Genomic DNA, 17896 nt, shown 5'->3' with positions numbered 1-17896 from the left:
TTTGATGGTCTGGACCAAATTTAAATCAGATTTTTGCAAAAATAGACCCAAACCCTATTTGGAGGTGATCTGAAATGCGACTCCACACTGAGCCACTCTGGACTCTCAAATCAATTTCAAAGTGTCTTTTGTGTCACTCGCAACATGACAAACAACAATGTTCAATCCAGTGTGACTAAAGTGCTGGGATTCAAGAACAGCAGCAAAGATTCATGTTTATGCCAGAGAGAGTTTGGAGAGTGAGATGATGCATCTCTATCTCTCTTGCATCTGCATCACCAGCATAGCTATGTAGTTATTGACGCCTACTTCGTTACCACGGCAGATAGACTGGTGATGTCTGGACACACAAATCCAATCCGATCACTTGCAAATAACACTGGGGACATCTCAAAAAGAACCGATTTGAGAAACAAACCCGATTTGCCTGCAGTCTGAACACAGCCCAAGTGCCCGGGTCCACACTTCAGTTCATCACCCTCATAACTACAGAACTGATATGAGTTTCATAGTAGATCCAGAACAGTTCACGGTACTTAAATATGCCTTAAGATCAATAAATGAAGAATACATCAAGAGCTTCAGGGGTTAAAGGCCATTACTTTAATTAATAAGAATTACTACAATAATTAGTACAGTACAGTGATGAATATGTGAGTAGTAGTTGATAAAATCAATGGTTTTTATTTTATTACATATAATTGAGAGAAGTAATTAGCAAATCACATTCCAGTCTGTAAGATTGTGCTCTTGGCTGCTCCACTGATATGAAAAGGAAAACCTCACCAAAAGGTATTTCTCTTGACCATAAACATGGGCAGTGCTGATAGCGTAATATGACTTGTGTTCTTCTCTGATCATCTTCTGAAGCTGTGGGAGACACAAACACTGAGAAAACAACAACTATAATAAAAACAACAGAGAAATCTGATGCAAAAAAAAAAAAAAAAAAGGTATCACTTAATGTGATGAGCAGCTCCAAATACTTGGAAAAATATCTTATCTTATATCAGCAGTAATATATATATATATATATATATATGACACAGCTGAGGCCCCCTTGCACTCCGGATTTTATCTTATTTCATGAATTTAATTCAATTAATACTGGGCTGCCAGAAGGAGAGGTCTGGAAATTGATAAACAAACTAATTATCATACATAAAATCACTACATACTGAATTAACAATGTTTGTAAAATTAGCAATTTTCTGAGCAAATAAATTCTTATTGACCACATAAACAGTGTTTAATTATAATTTTCTTGTGTGTGTGTGTGTGTGTGTTTGTGTGTTCTGACCATGAGGTTGCGTCCGAGGAAACCTTGCAGGAGCCCACTCTTCCCACTGCCGGGCCCCCCAAACACCTTACAGAGGAACACGCTGCGCTGAGTTTGTTTCTTCTGCAGATCCTGACTCTTTTCCCGAGTCACTGAGAGAAACAAACACAGCTGATTACACACATTCAAACGCTTGTTCACACACAGTATGATCACTCACACTTCAAAAACACCTACAAACCCAATTAAATGTGATATCTTGCTTTTTTTTGCCCTAATATAGTATCACAGTCCATTCCCACTGTAGGTCTCTTCCACTGATCCAACAGCACCACCAACTGGGTATAACTCACAGCAGCAATCTACCAGCCCAAACCCTTTACTCTAAACACAAACCGGTCACTCACTGTCCAATTAATGCTTGAAATGTACAGTACTGTACAAAACTCAGAGACCAACTTTCATTCATTGAATTTCCAGTCAAAACAGCCATTAAGTATGTTAAGCAAGCCATTAAGACCATTAAGTAAGTTATTCATTTTTCAATGTCAGGAAAAAGCAGAAAACATATTTTAACAGAAAATTACATCACGGAAATTGTCTGTATTTATTGTATCCACCTTTTGCGTTTATTACACTCTTTTCACTCTCAGTTTTTTGAAGAAATGTGCAGAGATATTTTTTTTTACATTTCTAAGGTTCAGTCTTAGAAGCTGGTTTTGCATTTTCTGTTTGTTGTGCTCCAAGTAATCCCAAACACATTCAGAGATAAGGTCTGGACTCTGGGGTGGCCAGTTCAAATAAGCCACATCAGCACTGCCTCAGTTAAATATTTCTCTCATACAAGCCTGCCAGGTGGGAGGTGGGTATCCATGGCAACAGGCTCACCTGTGATGGCAGAAGCCTGGGACTCCTGCTCTGCAATGATGGAGTAACCAAGGTAACCCAGATACTCCAGGCACCGCTGGACGTCCAGGTACGTAGTTAACCTGTGCGCGCGCACACACACACACACACACACACACACACACACACACACACAACACTCTTACACTGAGTCTGATAATACTATCACCACACTACAATCACCATCTACTTTAGACTTTAGATCTTGCAATTCCACTTTATTAGAAACACCTGACTTGTGCTTCCACTCACTGACCACTTTATTAGAAACACCTACCATATTTTTCCACTCACTGGCCACTTTATTAGAAACACCCACTGTGTGCTTCCACTCACTGGCCACTTTATTAAAAACACATACCTTGAGTTAATGAATTCATGAAGCAAGAGTCTTGTTACAAAAATGGTAATAGGACATTAGAGTCATAATTCATCTTTTAGTACCTTTACTTTCAATACTTAAGTACATTTGGCAAATACTTTTGTACTTTTACTCAAGTGGAGGTCTAAAGGGGGGAATTCTACTTTTACCTGAGTAATATTTTATCTCTACTTTAACTCAAGTACATGATTTGTGTACTTCGTTCACCACTGTACGTCTATAACTGCAACCGGTAGTGCATCTGCTGCTACACAATTTATTAACGCCTCTCTGAAAATCGACTTGGACATGCATAAAGCGAATGTCCTCCATCAATAAGTATTTGATATGTGAACGGCTCTTGCGCTGGACACACACTCCTAAAGGTAAACTCACGTCCACTGTGAGAGGAAGCCCTGGTAGGTGATCCAGCCATGCTCATTGGTACACACTGTGTTGTTGACGTCTGGGCCCCAGGGCATGTAGGGAAAAACATCAAACAGATCCTTAAGCTCCTCTGGGGACAGCGCGCAGTCTCGGTCCTAAACAAAAAATAAACAAACAAACAAACACAAAGAGGCATTAAACAAAAGCACACACCTCAGAGCTCAGGCCCAACTGCACTGAATCAAAACAGCCATTAAGTACATGTTTACTGTAAGTATATAATATCAGATATCTCAATATTTAGATACCTTTATTACAGCTTCCATTCTTTTCAAGAGACTCACTTTCAGTTTCTCAAAGAAATCTGCAGACACACCTCCAAAGTTCAGTCTTAGAAGGTGGTTGATCACTTTCTGAAGTAACCCAAACACATTCAGTGATGTTAAGATCTGGACTCTGGAGTGGTCAGTCCATTGTTCAGCTTTGTTGTTTGATTTGCAAATGTTTTTTTTTATATGTTATAATGACATTTTGGGAACTTCGTTTTTTTCACTTATGTTCACTTTGACTTTCTCCATGTTTATGCGAGTGGAGTACCTCATATCTAACTACCTCACAAATATCTCCTAAATTAATGAATAACTTGTACTTAAAGGCTGTTTTGAGTGCAAATTAATTTCACACAGTACTGTACATGGTTTCTCATAAACTGGCTCACTGTACATTTGTGTGTGGTTTCAGTGAAGCGGCGCGTGAAGCGTACATCACTTTAATGAGTGAGAGAGTTCAGAAGCCATCCACAGTTACCTTGTCGTGTTTATCGAAGACGCCCTGCAGGAAGAGCGAGGCATTGTGGTTGAGCTCTGTGCTGCAGTCGGGAGGTATTTTTAACCTGCAGGAACACAAACACAGGAGATTAGCAGATTAGATTAGAATAGCCGGATTAATAGCTGGATTATGGAAGGGTCCCTACGGAGAAGATGAAGATAGAGGAGCAGGTGGGGGGTGGGGCTTATTACCTTGTCTGTCTGTGTCATTGTCTTTTATCTTAGGATAAAAACTCTATTGATCTCCACAGAGAACATTATTTTGTTCCAGATTCATTTGTTAGCAGTGTTTACAATACATTATTAAACAGACAGAAGGTTTTTAAATCTGACTGTTTGAGCCACATTCAGATCCACTGTAAAATACTTGATTTACATACATGTGACTGCACACATCAGTTAAATTCTGTATGAATGCACCTAGTTATTAACAACCACTGTGCTTTATGTGTAATAAAGAATCTTTTACCGTTTTATTGCTTGGCTACAACAGCACTACTCTTAATCTACACTGTTTGGCGGTTGGAACAATTTATTACTATTACTAAGAAATTCATTTGGTGATGCCCTGAAATGAAAATCATCGCTGAAAAAAATAATCTCACTAAGATTATTACAGTATGTTGGCTACAGTATGTGGTACAAAATCACAACAAAGCCAACAGCTGGGCATTCAAGGTAATGGATTCTGCTATTTTTAGATATAATTTGCACTTTATTTGCCCTCTCCTGTAATGACACTTTTTTGTGTGTGTGTGTGTGTGTATATGTGTGTGTGTGTGTGTGTGTGTTCTTTGTTATGTAAAGCAAACTTGGGATTATGAAATGTAACTTCTTAATATTACAAAAATATCAGGACTACTTACATTTACATTTAAACAATATGATTAACAATAAATGAATAAATGTTCTGATTCACTTTTGAAATAGAATAAAAAATCGGTATGTCTAAAAACGATATTTCGACGTGGAAAAGTGTCTTGTGGTCCTCCGGGCTGAAGACCACTCCACTTGTTGTCAGTGCACAGTTCAAAAGCAGGCATTCATGATGGTATAGGGGTGCATTAGTGCACATGGCATGGTTGACTGATACATCTGTGAAGGCACCATTAATGCTGAATGATATATACATGTTCTGGCAACATATGCTGCCGTCCAGACGACGTCTTTTTTCTTTTGTTTGATTATTTCAGCAAGACAATGACAAACCACATTCTGCATGTATTACAATACCATTGCTCCGTATTAAAAGAGTCTGGGTGCTAACCTGGCCTGCCTGCAGTCCAGACCTGTCACCCACTGAAAACATTTGCCACATTATGAAAAAAGAAATATGACAAAAGAGACCCCGAACTGTTGAGCAGCTGAAATCCTGTATCAAACAAGAATGGGAAAACATTTCACTTTCAAAACTACAGCAGTGTCTCCTCAGTTCCCAAACGCTTACTGTGTGTTGTTAAAAGAAGAGGTGATGAAACACAGTGGTAAACATGCCCCCGTCCTAACTTCTTTGGAACATGTTGTTGGCATCAAAATCAAAATGGGCAAATATTTAAAAAGAAAAAAAAACAACAAGATTTTGCAGTTTCAACATTTGATATGTTGTCTTTCTACTATTTTCATTTAAAAATATGGTTTACATGATTTGCACATCATTGCATTCTGTTTTTATTTACATTCTGCACAGCGTCCCAACTTTTTTGGAAATGGGGTTGTAATTTCCTCTCTTTTAACATCCATTCTTTAATTTTTTTTAAATCATTTTTCAATTTCCTCTTTAATTTTATGTTACTTAAATCTTAATTTGAATTATCTTTGTATTTTCTCATTTGTAAAGCACTTTGAATGAGCGCAGCGTTTGAAAAGCACTTTACAAATAAACGCCTTTGGCTGTCGTTTGTCAGTTCTTTGACAGTCTACAGTTGGCGCTTCAGTCCTCTTAAACTTCACTTAATTTCACTCAACAAAATTTAATTTCATTATACTTTTGTACACACTGTGCATAGATATATCATGTTTATGCATGTTTATGTATGTATTATGAAAATAAATCTGCATAAACTTACATACGTCTAACATTCCACTTTACGCCCTATAAAAGAAAATGAGTGCTGGTGCTGCTTTTATTTAACCAAATACTGCACTTTGCATAGATTATACTGCATATTATGCCCTAAACAAATGAAACTAAATTCAACCCAACTCTGTAGCTCTACCATGCACTGTAGCAATGGACTGAGAGCTCATGTGTAAACTGTGAAAGTAAAATTTACACTATTTTGACCAGAGCTGGACTAGATAAAACTCAGACTGGATTACCAAATACACTTTGGTGTCAACCTCACATATGAAACTTTACATTTGCTCTGTGAAAATAATAGTAAAAGATATGTTACCAAAACAATAGAAGCAAAACAGAGGCACAAATAAACCACAAAAGCAATCAATAGGTTAAAGCACACTTACTCTAGAATATATGAACATGTTTATCTGCTCTCCACTCTTGATTTAAATGTACTACAGGGGCGGAATTATTTCTGTACATCCACTACAGAATGAAAGTAACAAACTACAGTGAATGATGCTATAGGGAGGTCAGCGGAGAGAGATTCATGAGTGAAAAGGCCAGTAAATATCATTCTGAATCATACGTCATATCATATCTGTCCAAAAGTCTGTAGATTCCAGTGTTTCTTCTGAAATGAAGGGTGTTAATAGTGAGTTTGTGCTGCAGTAACAGCCTCTGCTCTTCTGGAAAGGCTTCTAGATCGTGAAACATTGCTGTGAGGATTTGACTGAGCATTAGCGAGGTCAGGTACTGATTTTGGATAGTCAGTTCTGGATCACTCCAACTCATCCCAAAGGATGGATCTTCATCACTCTAGAGAACGCAGTTCCACTGCTCCACAGCCCAATGCTGAGGGGCTTTATACCCCTCTAGTCCACGCTTGGAACTGAGCATGGCTTAGGCTTCTTTAAAAAGGTTCTTCAAACTCTTACATCTCATTTACAAAACTGACTCTTTACAGCAGCCACACCACCAAATGGTACACATTTGTGCTCAATCCCAATTCTCAACACAATGTGGAGCATCAGGGGGTCCCTGTGGACCACTACTGCATTAAAGAAGCATTTACTAAAAGGTTTGTTAGTAAACCAAAAGTGATTCTTCTATAGCATCGGTCCAAAGAGCATGAGGAGTCTAACACATTTAACTGATTTCATTCTGCTGAAGGAGAGAAATGCTCAGAGGTGCTGGGTCTTACGGAGGGAAGAGGTAATCCTGATGCAGCTCCAGGTCATCATCGTAACCAAAGCGACGGAGGACTGCCCACGTGGTCTCATGCCGACCACGCTGGATAAAGAGCGTGTGAAGAAAGAGGAATCCTGGGAGGGAAAAAAAAAAACAATAATGAAAGTAAAAAGTAACAGATCAGTTAAACTTCCATTACATATAATTAGTATTACTGTTGCACAATACATGAGAGGCTTATGCTGTTTTCTTATTTGAGAAACTGTACACGGCATATAATCAAAGTGTTTACAGTGCACTTATTTTACACAGCAAATTCATTAACATTTATGTAAACATATTAGTTTAGTTTAGTACTTTGGGCTCCGTTTCTGAGCTGCTGAGCTAATGTTAAGCGTTTATGTAGGTTAAACTGCAGCTGAAATGCATTTTGGTGATATGACTGGTGTGGAATTGCACAGAGTTGTGTAGAATTGAGGTGTAACTGCTGTCCCATAGTCTGTTGTAGGGGTAGGAGAGTCAAAGCACATGACATTGCAGTGCATGCTGGGGACTGTAGTAATATTACTAGAAAATGAAAATACCTTTGCGGGCTGAAAAGGAACGTGTGGCGGGCCTGATCTGGCCCGTAGGCCTTGAGTTTGACACATGGGATCTAGAGAGTTTGAGTTTAATTTGCAAGTTCTGACGTTAGTTTTGGTTATATTGCAATTTGCTATGTAAAGTAAGCTGACAGAGTGTAATGGGCAATTTGTTGACTTGCTGAGCTGATATAAAACTTTATTATCATGATAATTACCTAACCGTTTATAGGTATATCAAAAAGAATCATATCATATAATATAATATTATTATGATATTGTATAAGAGTGAGAACAGTATTGGTATTGAGAAGTAAAAAATGTATAAGATAATATATCTACATCAGTGTAGTTAGGGGTGGGCAATATGACGATATTTTATCATCATGATGAAAAATTCAATCAAAATTTGTGCTTTCTGAGCACACCGCGGATCTCGCCAATGCTTAAAGATCACTGAACAACTGCGTGTTTGATTACAAAGAGAGCGCAATTAGTCCTCTTTAATTGGCTTTAGTGAAGTGCAGTGAAATGTTGAATAAAAACCACTGAATTAATCATTTTTAATAGCATTTGGCACAACTGTTCCAACTTATCAAACCCCAGAAAAACAAATATCATGATGAATATGTCTTTGAGCGTTGTGATACTGTACCCCACAATGTGTAATTCTGAATGTGTGTGAATTTAATAATAGCAGTAATGTGTTCATTTTGAGGCTGGCTGTTTGTATAAACATTGCGCTCAAACAGTCTCAGCAACCTGCTAAGAGTTGCCAGATTGGGCAGAAAACGTACAAGTTCTGGCAAATATGGCAATTACTAATATCTTGAGACACAGTCCTAAACAGTCAATTTCTGTCTTTTTTTCTCTTTTTTTCTCTTTATTATCATGTCCATTGGTAACGATGAGTATGTATGTCCAAAGGTAACTGTACCTGTGAACCTGATTTTGTGTGGAAATAAAATTTTAATTCTAGAAAAATAATCAGTAAGTATTTATTTAATCATTAGAGTGAAACATGTATCTTAGCCTCTGACTCTTAAAGAATATCTGAATATTTGAAATAATATCTGACAGAGTAAACTGAAAACAGTAGATGGCTGCAGCCCTAATCACATGTATTGAATATCGCTGTGAACCTTCTTATGTCTAAGTGTGTGTTTTCTGTCTCTCACCCTTCAACGTCAGGCCGTCCTCACAAACTCCGTCCGTTGTATTTTTTCTAACAACGTTCTTCACGTCCTCCAGAGCTTGAGGAGGCAGCGGCGTGTTGAAACATGTTCTCTGGTTAATCAAAGTAATTATTAAATATGGGAGAAATTGCCTCATCCTGAACACAACACAGCAGTTTTGGAATAAACAAAGATGCCAAACACCACAAACTCTCACCTGGAAGAAGTTGAGCTCGTTATCGTTGAGAATTCCATCATTATCCAAATCAGAAACCTTAAAGATGCGAGTGAGCGCTCGGACACACGCAGCCTTCATCTGCAGTGGAACAAACACTTTCCTTAACAATAAAACAGCATCTCTAGACTCTCAGAAATAAGTGGGGCAGTACCCTTCTTGTCAGTCGGGTGGGACCCTCAAGGGTACATCTCAGTACCTTTAGTGAGGGAACATAACTGTACCATAATCCACTGAAATTATATTTTCTAAGCTATATTGACTCCACACACCCCGTCTCGTCTCCAGCCTTTTTATTTTTATTGTTCGTCAGATTATGAAAAGGTACAAATACATACTTTTCACCTGAAAAAACTTATTTAAGGTACATAATTGGACTGGAATTTGGTGTCAGCGCTGTATTCAAAAGTAAATCGTCATTGTGGTCAGTACCTCTTTCTGGTCAGGGCAGTACAGTGGTCCGGTGGGGTGCAAGACCGCTTTCTGAGCGTAATAAAACAGCTCTGAAATGTTCTTTAGATTCTTTGCTGAGCACTGAAAACAAGAATCATGAACAATAATTAACAATAATGAAACACAAACAAAACAGGTTTAAAAACAAGATGTAAAATTCAGTCAAAATGATGGAGCAACTAAATACATTTTGGATTATATACATTTCCGAATATTTAGAAATTTAAATTTCACCCCACCTGAATTCAAAACGTGATATCTGCGTCATTTACTCCTTTTAAATGAGGTGTTATGTTTTAATTTGAACACACTACCATTAATTTCTATTTGAATTGACCTTAATTTCAAAAAGACATTCCAAATATGTCAGACAGATAAATGAAAAGTACTGTGTAAAAATCAGAGACCACTTTCACTTATTTTACTTCAAGTCAAAACAACTATTAATAAAAGTTATTCATAATTTAAAACACATTTGACCTAAAACTACACGGAAGCCTCAACAACTAAAGCTACTGTCAGCTGTTTGAGTGTTCAGTGTGTCACTATTTACCTTTATTACAGCTTCCATTCTTTTCAGGAGACTCACTTCCAGTTTCTCAGAGAAAGTTTTTAAGTGTACTTTATTTAGTTCTTGAAAATGTTTTGAAATTTACTCATATGTAACTATTAACTTCATATATATATACACACGGACACCTTTGTGCATACACACGGTACACACATATGCTTACACATTTGCATGTTTTTGTTTTATGTGTTATATTGATATTAAGTTTGTCATGTTTATTCTATTTCGTTTTGTATTTTCCATAACACTGTAAAAATAATATATTATTTCGGTGAAGGCTTTATATAAGCAGCTTAAGTTTTTTTGGTTTGTGCCCCTCCCTGCCCTATATATTATGTTATCTTTGTGTGAATTTTAATTTTAAATTTTAATTTGCAAAAATAATCTAAACTAAACTACGTACTCAGGCAGAAAACAATCAGATCAATGCCAGCACACAACTGGAAATGAGATGTTCAATTTCAAAAAGACGGCTCTGGTTAAACAAAGCTTATATACAATTTAAACAGAGCACAAAGGAAGATTAGACCGGATACAAAAGACTTACAGAAAGAACAACAGGGTTCCGCTTTATTGGAGAATATCTCCTGCAGACTCACCCTTACTCTCTCTAATCTGTAGAAGATTTTCCAGCCAGTTTAGTTTAAGCTCAGGTCTTTTCAGTGGATTTTAGTCTAAAACCACAGATTAATCTGTGATTAGACAAACTGCCATGAAATCTGCCCCAAAATGCAGCTGATGGTACAGAAACAGTTCACTCTGCAGCAGAAACAGTCTAATTATGTTATGTAAATATGCAAAAAGAGGGCATAGAAATAATTATATATATATATACACACACACATATATATATATATATCCAACCATCCATCCATCCGTCTATGTCTATCTATCCATCCATCGATCTGTCAACCCATCTATTCATCTATCAATCCATCTATCCGTCTATCTAACTATCCATGTGTCTATCCATCTATTCATCTATGTATCCATCCAACCATCCGTCTAACCATATGCCCACCCATCTATCCTGATTTGCTGAGTTCCTCTAGAATAGAGTTTCACATTAAACCACTCTGAATGACTCAGTTTCTCTCAACCACTAATTCATACTTAATTATTGTAAAAAATGGGTATAATTTCCCTAAGAAAAGTAATAAAAGTGTTGAAATGTGTTGAAAAAAAAAAACACAAAAATGTTCAAATTAAATAAACCTTATTTTGCTGTAATTTATTTGTAGAGAAAGCATGTTGCATAGCTAAAACAGTAGTTGCCATCTTGACGCATGTATTTTTCTGTACTTTAGTCCATGTTAATATATAACAGTGAGTCATACAGTGTAAGAAACCACACAATCACATCTATTAGACACCGATAACAGCTCAACATGGAAGGCCCGTATCCGGCACTGGTTAACTGAGGTACTGTAATAACAGCCCTCAGCGATGGAAAAAGCTTATTTACCTCCGGTTTAACATTTTTTTTAATTTGTAGATTTATTTCATGTAAATGGTTTGGGTGACTATTGACTTCCAGTGTTTGTTAGCACTGCTAGCCTCGCAGCTCCAGTTTTAAACTAAAGAAACAAAAGTGGGAAACCAACCATGTGTTTGCTCATCATCTACATTTGGAAACCATGGAAAGTCATTAAAATTCAGTTTTGTACCAAACCATTTCTTTAAGCTCCAACTCGCTATCTCTGCGTTTGCTCATGCGTCCACTTCAGAGAAAATTACCAGAATAAAATGTGTGTAAATGCACTGTGAAGCCCTTGTTTAACCATTAAATTTAAACATGTTTATACAAGTATAAAAGATCCTGTTACTGACACAGGCCTATGACACGGTTTAAGGTGAGTGTGATGATTTAGGCATGAAGTTACTGTGCTAACTGGGGTGGTACAAACTTCCATTACAGAGTGAGCCTCGTAGCTCCAGAGCTAAAACAAAAGAAGAAAACTTCAGACACCAAGCATGTCTGGGTTGATTACATTTTGGAATTTTTACTGGCCAAACTGTCACTTTAAAAGCAGAAACTAATCCTGCATTGACTCTTACTATGAGAGATCTATGTGTGAGTCTTTACTGCCCTGATGTAGATGAAGTAGCTGAACAGGAGACCCTAAAACGACCTCAGCGTAAGATTAAAGTCTCTAATCTCTGCCTCGTATCACTGTTACTTAACTGAATGGAGGCGGTTTTAGCAGAACTGCTGAATTAGAAAGATCAGCTTTACTCATTAGCCGGTCTGAGACACGGCCAAGTGACCAGGACGACAGGGGTCATCAGCACGCAACCGTGTTTACCAGCTTATCAGCAGCAGTGGGCAATTTTGAGAGTCAACTCTCAGCTCTTGCTGCTGGAGGAGTTTGCTTTAAAATTCCACTGAATTTTAACCGAGAGCCACCGATAAAGGGATACAGCCACAGTAGCACAATGCTAAGCTTCACTCTTAAAAAAAGGGTTCTTCAAGGGTTCTTTAGTATAGAAAAAGGTTCTATATAAAACCATGAACACTTACAGAACCCTTTGCATGATTATAGGGTTTTCTGCATTATGAAACTGTTCTTCAGATTGATGGAGAATGTGCTGCAGATGGTTCTATATAGAATCTTTCTAAAAAAGGGTTCTATATAGCACCCAAAAGGGTTCTTCTGTTGTCACAAGCCTAAAACTGTAACAACAGAAGAACCATCGACAGCACATTCTTAAGAACTCTTCCATGATGCAAAGAATCGTTTAATCACGAAAAGGGATCTTTGTGTGTTCATGGTTCTATATAGAACCTTTTTCTTTACTTAAGAACCTTTGAAAAATCATCTTTTTTGAGAGTGTAGGTTACAAGTGACTCTGTCAAAATGTTAAATTGAGGCTTAGGTGAAGTGTAGCCTTAAGCTAAAGCCTACAAATGTGCTTGTTAGCCATGGCAGCGTTGGCCCCATCAATCGAGAGGTTGGGATTTAGATTCCTAGTGATGCCACAGCCATCCGTAAAAGGGACTGGTAGGTAGAATAGTCCTCCCCCTCCTCCTTTACTCAGCACAATGCTAGCCAAGGCAGGTGTCTATTGGTTAATGAAATAGAATTAGCATAATCCTCCTGCAAGCGTGTTGAGCTCCAATGATGATGTAACATGGTGGACCTTCACATGTCAGCCTTCACCCTCCTTGTGCTGGCAGTATTGTGTGATTGGAGGAGACTGAACATGACAGAAAGGGAGAAAACTGGGGGGAAAATGCCCAAAGAAAAGAAAATAGCCCTGTTTAGGCCATATATGTTCATTAACCTGGGCTATAATGTGTTAAACGTAAAGTAGACTACAATCTGTTACATTCATCAGCGTTCTTTCATTAAATAAAGTCTTAAGTCTTGTTTAGATCAAATGCAGTGCTGTGTCTAAATGGTTGGGTATCAGCGAAAGAATTTGCCAAAATCATTTCCCTAAACTGAAGGCAGATACCACAGTTACAGTGTAGTAAGAAATCCGGTAGCAGTAACATTAGCTGTCTGCTTTCCTTCTCTGTTCACCAGCTAACATAAGGGGTTTTCTATGCTTTAAGCTCTGACTTTAGAGAATACTGCAGCACCACTGTAGGATGAGAGGAGGCATGATTACAACAGATGTAGCGATGGATTTTCATTTTTTGCTGGAGTGCCCCTTTACAATATGGCTGCACTGTTTTGCTGTCTGTTCCAACCCTCAGAAAAACTAACGATACATGCAGTGTACACTGAAAATGTCACTGGCATTGAGATGTATTTTTTGGCACCGCTGCTGCTCAGCGCAGAGACCGAAATCACACCCTGACCACAGTTACAGTCACAGCACGGCGCTTTACAGGAACTCGACCGCAGAATTTCATTCACTGTTCGCTTTGAGGTTATTCAGACAGAAAGTAGAGCTTACAGCAGAAATGTGAGCGAGAGCAATGTTCCTGTTCAGATAATGATGTAAACACACTGCCCGGCCTTTAACCTAGCAACCCAGCAGTGACACTGATGTCTGATGATTTAGCAGTTTGCTAATTGGTGGAATATAAACTTACAGTATGTGTTAGATACATTAGCTCTGTAGCTGCGAAATTTAAAGAAGCAAACTTCACACCACTTCACACACATCTTGGCTGATTGACTACATCTGGAGTAAGAGGTACACTGGGTATGTAAGAAGGGTTTGACTGCAGAGCCACAGAGCTGTAGATTTACACCCACAGTTTCACTCCAGCGGTTTCAGGCTAGTGGAATGCATGCGCAGTAGGACAGCACGACTGTGCCATGTAAACAAAGTCCTTATAGAAAAGTTGAGGGCTATGAGCATCGCATTCATATTTCAACCAGTGTCGGGTCTCTTTATTTATAACGTCTCTGAGGTCAACAGCAGCCGTTTGTGCTGGTTGTATGTGTCTCCATGCATATTACCATTTAGGAAGGGATACTGTCAATATACGAATCAACTGCTGGTAACCGGTTAAACCATGAGCCAAAACACACTACAAAACCACCAGAAACCATAAGAAACACTTAGTGGCTTCTAGGGATTTTTCAGCAGGGATACGTTCAAAAACTGAACTTTTTTTTTAGCCTAAAACTTAATATTATACTTAGTTTAAGCCTGTTCAAGGTAAAGTTTTATTCCTGCTCATGTAACGTAAGTGTACACACAAAGCCCCCGTATTAAGGGTAAGTTAACTGAGCTATATGTCTACATAACCCATTAGTTTACCCAGGCCACATCAGCTGTAGTTTATGTAACATTTACCCTGTGAATTTCTATATACGTTCAAACCAAAGTTTGTTTCAGCCTAAAGCCTAAAATATAACGTTAGCTTAATGCAAATTTATCATGTATTTATTGGAAACCCACATAAAACGACTGAAATATTGATTAGCCCAAAACTCGCTAAGAAAAAACAAAATAAGCGCGCTGAATGCCACTGGCTTGAATCTGCTGGAGTGAAACTGTCAGCGTGAAACTGTAGCTCTGCAGGCAGATATTATTGGGGTATTTTCTTTGGCTTTGTTAAACTATCACTTTAAGATAAGTCTTAGAGCAGAGATCCTCAAATCTGGAAATTTAATCCAGTTTCTGGTCCTGGATTTTGTAATCACTGGTAGTTAGAGATGGGCGATATGGCCAAAAATGTGATCACGATAAACAAAATTCATATTGTTCGATATCGATACATATCGCGATAAATGTCAAATCATTATTTCTTTCAAGTTTGAGGGCTGATTTTTGCTCCTGGGTGGTTAATTGTTGTTTAAAACTATCCTTTATGGTCGGAACACGACAAACACTCACCAAACAGTGGAACATTTCACAAATCTGTCATGGGAGAGTGGGAGAGAGTGTCTGGTGAGCTGTTTTTATCAGCTGGAAAAGCACAGCCGCAGTTCTTGTAGTAGTCATAATTTAAGAAAGAAAACAGATTTTTAGCTGTCTGGTGACAAGTGCTAGGCTATCCAGTTACAAACGCTTAACAAGTGGCCAACAACAGTGCTAAACTGTTTAGTTTGTCAACAACGTCAACTCAGTATGAACAGCAAACATTATCTGGCTGGGCACGTCAGTGATGGATCACACTGCCTTACTGCCGTCACTCCTACCACATCCATATCAGAGTATATCACACTATTCAGACACCAGCTAGCAGACGACTGGGTTTCTCTATTCTATCGTAGTGGTTTGAGGGGTGAACCACAATATATCTGAGACCAGACAAACTGAGTCCTTAAGTACGTTTAAACTGAAAGCGGTGCTGTTGTGTCTTGTCTGATCTACAGTAACATCAATTCACCGTGTTGTGCTGGAGCGCTGCTTGAAGTTTACCAGCTGCTAAAAACAGTTAGCCTGGAAAGATAGCGCTCTCCCGCTTTCCAATGCCTCACAGCTTCCTCAGTTTACTTTCGTTTAAATCAGGGCTGTAACTTGCATGAACCCACTTCTTTCTTTCACTTTCGTTGCTTGGGAATGCACAAATACTAAAATGAGTTTTTGAGCGCTGTAACAGTGCTTTAGTTATGAGGAGCAGATGTGATTTAACGCTACTAAAGCTTGTTAGGATGTTAGTAAAGAGGTGAGTTCGCTGTAGGACAGTATAGTTACGCCACTGATCTCGTCACTCACACTTGGTCACAGGAGAACAGATCATCGGTCGCTCCACTCAAAAAGGGAATGTATAACTCCGCGTTTCAGCCGTTGCTAAAGATTTTACTCGTTGCCCCTCCCTCTCTATTCATGTCAGAAACTCGGACGTGCGCCCTCTCCTGGCGACAGCCGAGTAGTGTCGCTTTCCTTGCAGTAGAAAACGCCACCAGGGCTTTCGCTGAACGTGGAAGTGTGAGAACGATGTATTATATTGAAAATTTATCAAACCTTTCTTATCGCTCTATTCGAGGAAAAGTTATATCGCGATAATTATCATCATCGTTTTATCGCCCAGCCCTACTGGTTGTTAACCGAACTGTTGACATAAATGATCAGTGCCACACCTACCAGTGACAATTAGAAACTCCAGCGGCCGTATTACAGAAACTTCCTATCTTTAGTCCTAAGTTAAGATCTGACAGGTTAAGATAAGATTTAAGATTTTCACAAACTCAGAAACGTATGTACAGAAACAAATCTACAAACAATATCTTATCTTACAGCATCTTATTTCCAGTTAGGAGATCCTAAACTACTCAATCGTGGTTCTGTGCACAGCTGAAACAAACATGTCTTCAAAATAACACTCAGAATGTAAGCTAGTCAGACAGCTACAGTCAGAGATGTGAAAAAGGTTCAAAACTAAAGTGTGATAAACTGCAAGTTGTAAATACTGTGAGAGTGCCCTCTGCTGTTATTCCTCCTAATAAACACACACGTTCAGCTCTGTCGCCTCATTATTCACCACCATCACTGTGATATTTTATCATCAACAATAACACACAAAGGTAATAGGGACGGTGCAGATCTGAGTCTGCAGTGTCTGAGATTTTTAAAACACAGAGTTAGAAAAGAAAAACATCTCACATTGAAAGCAGCGTTTTACAGTAAAATAAACGTAGCGTCATCATGATAGTAGTGAACTATGCTGCCTGACACAGCTGCCTAAAAACAATAGAAACAGACACTTAAACAGAAGTCAGGACACTGTTGGGGTTTATCCTAAAGTTAGGACAGTATTTAGGAGGTTTAGTCTAGTTAGGATGTTTGTGTAATACTGTTTTCTTATCTGGAGTTAATGATGAGATGATGAAGTTAGGGACGGTTATTCTGTCATAGCTACTGTCCTAAATTCAGTCCGTACTGAAGTCGTCATGGAGACTAAACAGATTTCAGAGCTAGGATGTTTCTGTAATGTGTCTCCAGAACCAGAAACTGGACAGGAGGCAGATTTGAGTTTTTTTTTTTACTTAAAAGGGTTTCCACTAGAGCAGGGGTGCCAGACTTATTCACAATGGACCGGTGTGGCTGAGGCTCACTTGATTTTAGTTGTTTAATCAGTGAGCCTCGCTCTGACTTAAAACAGTTTACTGGAACGAGAACCTGCAGCCACACCGGCCCTTCGTGGATAAGACTGGACCATCATGACACTGAAATCATTACTAGTGTAATTTAGTTCAAGACTAAGCTTAAACTCAGTGCGAGTGCCATTCCAATATCTCATAAAACCCGTCAGTCAGCAGAAAACACAGAGAGACTCGTACCTCCACACACGTCTCTATCTCCGTGTATTTATTCATTATGGGCAGGATGGTCTCCATGCTGCTGTGCTCCACCAGGTCTGATTTATTCCCCACCAGGATCAGAGGAACCCTACAGAGGAACCCAGAGGAACCCCCCTTATTAGTTTTTCTGTATTTAAAGTGTCTTTCTTTTGCATA

General features: G+C 38.6%; 1 protein-coding gene across 2 annotated transcripts in view; it reads right to left on the bottom strand.

The window, feature by feature from the left end:
• Nucleotides 1–17896, bottom strand: part of rhot1b (ras homolog family member T1) — a 35560-nt gene that overhangs the window by 8963 nt on the left and 8701 nt on the right. For both annotated transcript variants that reach the window (XM_036571416.1, XM_036571417.1), the window contains exons 7-16: nucleotides 17720–17828; nucleotides 9437–9538; nucleotides 8987–9085; nucleotides 8773–8881; nucleotides 7027–7147; nucleotides 3741–3825; nucleotides 2943–3088; nucleotides 2168–2268; nucleotides 1301–1431; nucleotides 787–870 (exon numbers count right to left, since the gene is read on the bottom strand). In XM_036571416.1, the coding sequence (XP_036427309.1) occupies nucleotides 787–870; nucleotides 1301–1431; nucleotides 2168–2268; nucleotides 2943–3088; nucleotides 3741–3825; nucleotides 7027–7147; nucleotides 8773–8881; nucleotides 8987–9085; nucleotides 9437–9538; nucleotides 17720–17828 (1087 nt within the window). The remainder of the gene's footprint in view (nucleotides 1–786; nucleotides 871–1300; nucleotides 1432–2167; nucleotides 2269–2942; nucleotides 3089–3740; nucleotides 3826–7026; nucleotides 7148–8772; nucleotides 8882–8986; nucleotides 9086–9436; nucleotides 9539–17719; nucleotides 17829–17896) is intronic.

The sequence above is a fragment of the Colossoma macropomum genome, unplaced genomic scaffold, assembly GCF_904425465.1.
Source record: "Colossoma macropomum unplaced genomic scaffold, Colossoma_macropomum, whole genome shotgun sequence".
Taxonomy (NCBI): Eukaryota; Metazoa; Chordata; class Actinopteri; order Characiformes; family Serrasalmidae; genus Colossoma; species Colossoma macropomum.
This window is presented reverse-complemented; position numbering and strand designations above follow the sequence as displayed.